The sequence below is a fragment of the Etheostoma cragini genome, chromosome 23, assembly GCF_013103735.1.
Source record: "Etheostoma cragini isolate CJK2018 chromosome 23, CSU_Ecrag_1.0, whole genome shotgun sequence".
Taxonomy (NCBI): Eukaryota; Metazoa; Chordata; class Actinopteri; order Perciformes; family Percidae; genus Etheostoma; species Etheostoma cragini.
In genome coordinates this window covers 1,307,759-1,310,744 of record NC_048429.1, presented here as the reverse complement: position 1 = coordinate 1,310,744, position 2,986 = coordinate 1,307,759, and the positions used below count along the sequence as shown (strand labels likewise).

The 2,986-nt window shown below is 45.2% G+C and overlaps 1 protein-coding gene across 4 annotated transcripts in view; it reads left to right on the top strand.

The window, feature by feature from the left end:
- LOC117938912 (SLIT-ROBO Rho GTPase-activating protein 1-like) overlaps positions 1-2,618 on the top strand; it is a 33,069-nt gene extending 30,451 nt beyond the window's left edge. For all 4 annotated transcript variants that reach the window (XM_034863887.1, XM_034863886.1, XM_034863889.1 and 1 more), the window contains one exon: positions 1,760-2,618. In XM_034863887.1, the coding sequence (XP_034719778.1) occupies positions 1,760-2,194 (435 nt within the window). In that variant the 3' untranslated portion in view covers positions 2,195-2,618. The remainder of the gene's footprint in view (positions 1-1,759) is intronic.
- The last annotated feature ends 368 nt before the right edge of the window (positions 2,619-2,986 follow it).

Genomic DNA, 2,986 nt, shown 5'->3' with positions numbered 1-2,986 from the left:
TAACGTTAAGGGGACCAGCATTTTGTCCCCACAAAGCTGTCAGGTCCCCATAAGTATAGTGTATTCACAGTTTTTGGTCCCCACAAATGTAGCTAAACCTGGCCCACACACACACACACAAACACACACACACACACATGAGTACAGTTCATTGACTTAAATAGATGGCATGAATTAAAGCTGCATCAATCACTGTTTAATGGATTCAAATTGAATTATGGGAAATGGGTCCCTTAAAGTGGCAGACGCATCGATGATGATCAGTGAGTCTGAAGCTGTAATACGTTTTCAGAGTCCAAGCAATCCAAATCCCCCCAAATCTTCAATTTAAAACTATATTAAGTCTGCATACAAAAATAAAAATGTGTTCACTAATTTCTTTTAATCAAGATCTTCAAATCTTTGACAATTTTGCTTCTTTTCTTCATGTAATCCTTCTGTTTGAAGCGGTTATGAAATAAAAAAGTATTTTGTTATGACAGCGTGATGTCTCCGGTTGGGATGAACCCGCGGAGCACGTTCAGCTGAATCTGCAGCTCCTCTCCGCTTCACAGCTCGTGTTTTCATCCGTCCGGCTTTACTCTCAGCGTCGCCTCGTAGCGTCTTCAGAGAAAACAACGGCGTAAAAACTCGCTGCTCAGCAGCCGCTGAACTTAACATGATGACAAGTCAGGTTTGATTCCACTGCCCACTAGTGACAAAAAACACAGCTTTGCAGTTTTAAAGTTGAGAAGGGCTGCAACTAACAATTGTTTTCATAGTTGATGAATCTGCTGATTATTTTCTCTAATAACAGATCAGGTGTCTGGTCTATAAAATGTCGGAAATTGTTGAAGAATTTTAATTTAATTTCCCGAAGGCCAAAATGAATAAGGTTGATCTTTGTTTGATTTTAACGAGTCTTATTCGGATTCTTCCTTTCAATTTTAGGTATTTATCAATTCTCGAGTCCGATTCTTTAAGCGGTGGAGTAGAAACCGATCACACGCTTATTTTAAAGATAGGAGGAGCATTTCATTTTAATTCAGTGGTGAGTTACACTTTTACCGGCTTCTTCAACGTAAAATAAAGCCACGCTTCGGGCTGCAACACCTCAAGCACCCCGGGAGTACCGGTCGCTATGGAAACCAAAACTTAGTTGGTTACTTGAGTTGAATTTAGTCAAAGTCAAAGTCTGCTTTATTGTCAATTTCTTCACATGTCAAAAACATACAAAGAAATCAAAATTGCGTTTCCCTCTATCCCACGGTGACAAGACATTTATAACCAATTTGGTCCACAGACAAACATAACATTCAAGTAAACAACATAAAAAAAGTAAAAATAAGAAGATATATACAATGAGGAAAATAAGAGCAGCGAAATTTGTTTTAAAAATGTGCAATTATGCATACTGTCGACAGTCTATGTAATGTGCAAAAAGACAGGCGGTAGCATAGTGGTGCCGGTTATGTAGAGCAGCAGAAATGTGTTTTAGAACTGATTTACTGGACCAAGTCTTCCTAACTTTTCTGCTAAAGAAACGACTCGCCATTGAAATCATGATCGTTGAAACGATTTCAGTGATCACATTTAAAAAGCTGAGAATTCTTACTTTTTTTTTTTTTTTTTTTATATATATAAAATTGATCAAAACCGATTACGGGTAATCGCTTATAAAACATAGTAGACAACGAACCGATTGATCTTTGCAGCTCTGCCGTGAAGTGTTCCCTTGTTGCCCTCTTGGTGGACTCCTTGTCTTCCCCCCCCCCTGCAGGACATCGAGGAGACGGTGACCGTCGCCCTGGGGGAGCTGCGGCAGCTGGAGCGCCAGGGCTGCAGGCCGGCTCCCGACGTGGTGCTGGACACGCTGGACCAGGTGAAGAACGGCCCCGCCACCGCCTGCTCCTCCGAGTCTCCCAGCCCCCACAGCACCCCCAGCACCCCGGGAACCCCCGGGACACCCGGGACGCCTGGCACCCCGAGCCCCCTCAGCCCTCTGAGCCCCATCAGCCCGCTCCCCGGACCTCCGCCCGGACCTCCCAGACCGGCCAACCCTTCCCCCGACACCCTGGGCTCCTTCAAACCTGTGGCAGCTGCTCGCATGGGGGCTCCGCTGCGTCCCCCCGCCCTTCGGCCCAAACCCATGGTGCCGCCCAAGAGCAGCACCCCGCCTCTGCCCCCGCCACTGGACAAGTCCTGCACCATGTGAGCCAAAACAGGCCGACGAACGGCCAAATCAGGCCTACCCGGGCCAAAAATGGGCTAGAAGAGGAGATCAGGGTACTGCTTAATGTTAATAATCAACATGAGGGTAGAAACGGTAGGACAGAGAAAAAGGGTTTAAATGTAGTAATAAACTATAATATATGACATGAACTATGATATGATATGCCATGATATTTCTGTGTTGTCAGGTTGGTGTGTACTCTCTTGGTGTGTAGGAGTTTACTTTCTCCATGTATTGAAGCATTTATCAAAGGTTAGCTACAAAGTGCTGGTGAAGAGACACCGGAACGAAGCATAGGCAGAGCGTCCTGTCCTGTACGTGCGGCGTGGGAAGTGTAGTGCAGCTCCAGTAAGATGTAGTTTCAGTGACGTGAATTGTAGTCACCCACAAAGGCTGCGGTTTTCTTTAAAAAAAAAAAAATCCCGATCGGCTGCTGTATCTGTGACGAGAGACTAAAGGAAGAGGACCCGGCAGAGTGAAGGGGGACAATGGTTCAACAACGTCCGTCTGACTTATAATTTTATTTTTTTATTTCCCACTCGGTTCAGCTGCTAAGCTCACTTAAAGCTCACTCAACACCTCAAACCACGAAACGCCTCTTGAGGTCGCCAGTGACACCAAACTCACATTTGTTCTCACTCGTCCAGCTTTTTAATGAATGTTTCCAGTATTAAACGACTGTTCAGCCATCTATTGAATGTTCGGCAAGTTGCTACGGCGACTCGCTAAACTTTTTAACAGCCTTCTCGTGTTTTTGGAAGGGGGGGGGGGGGG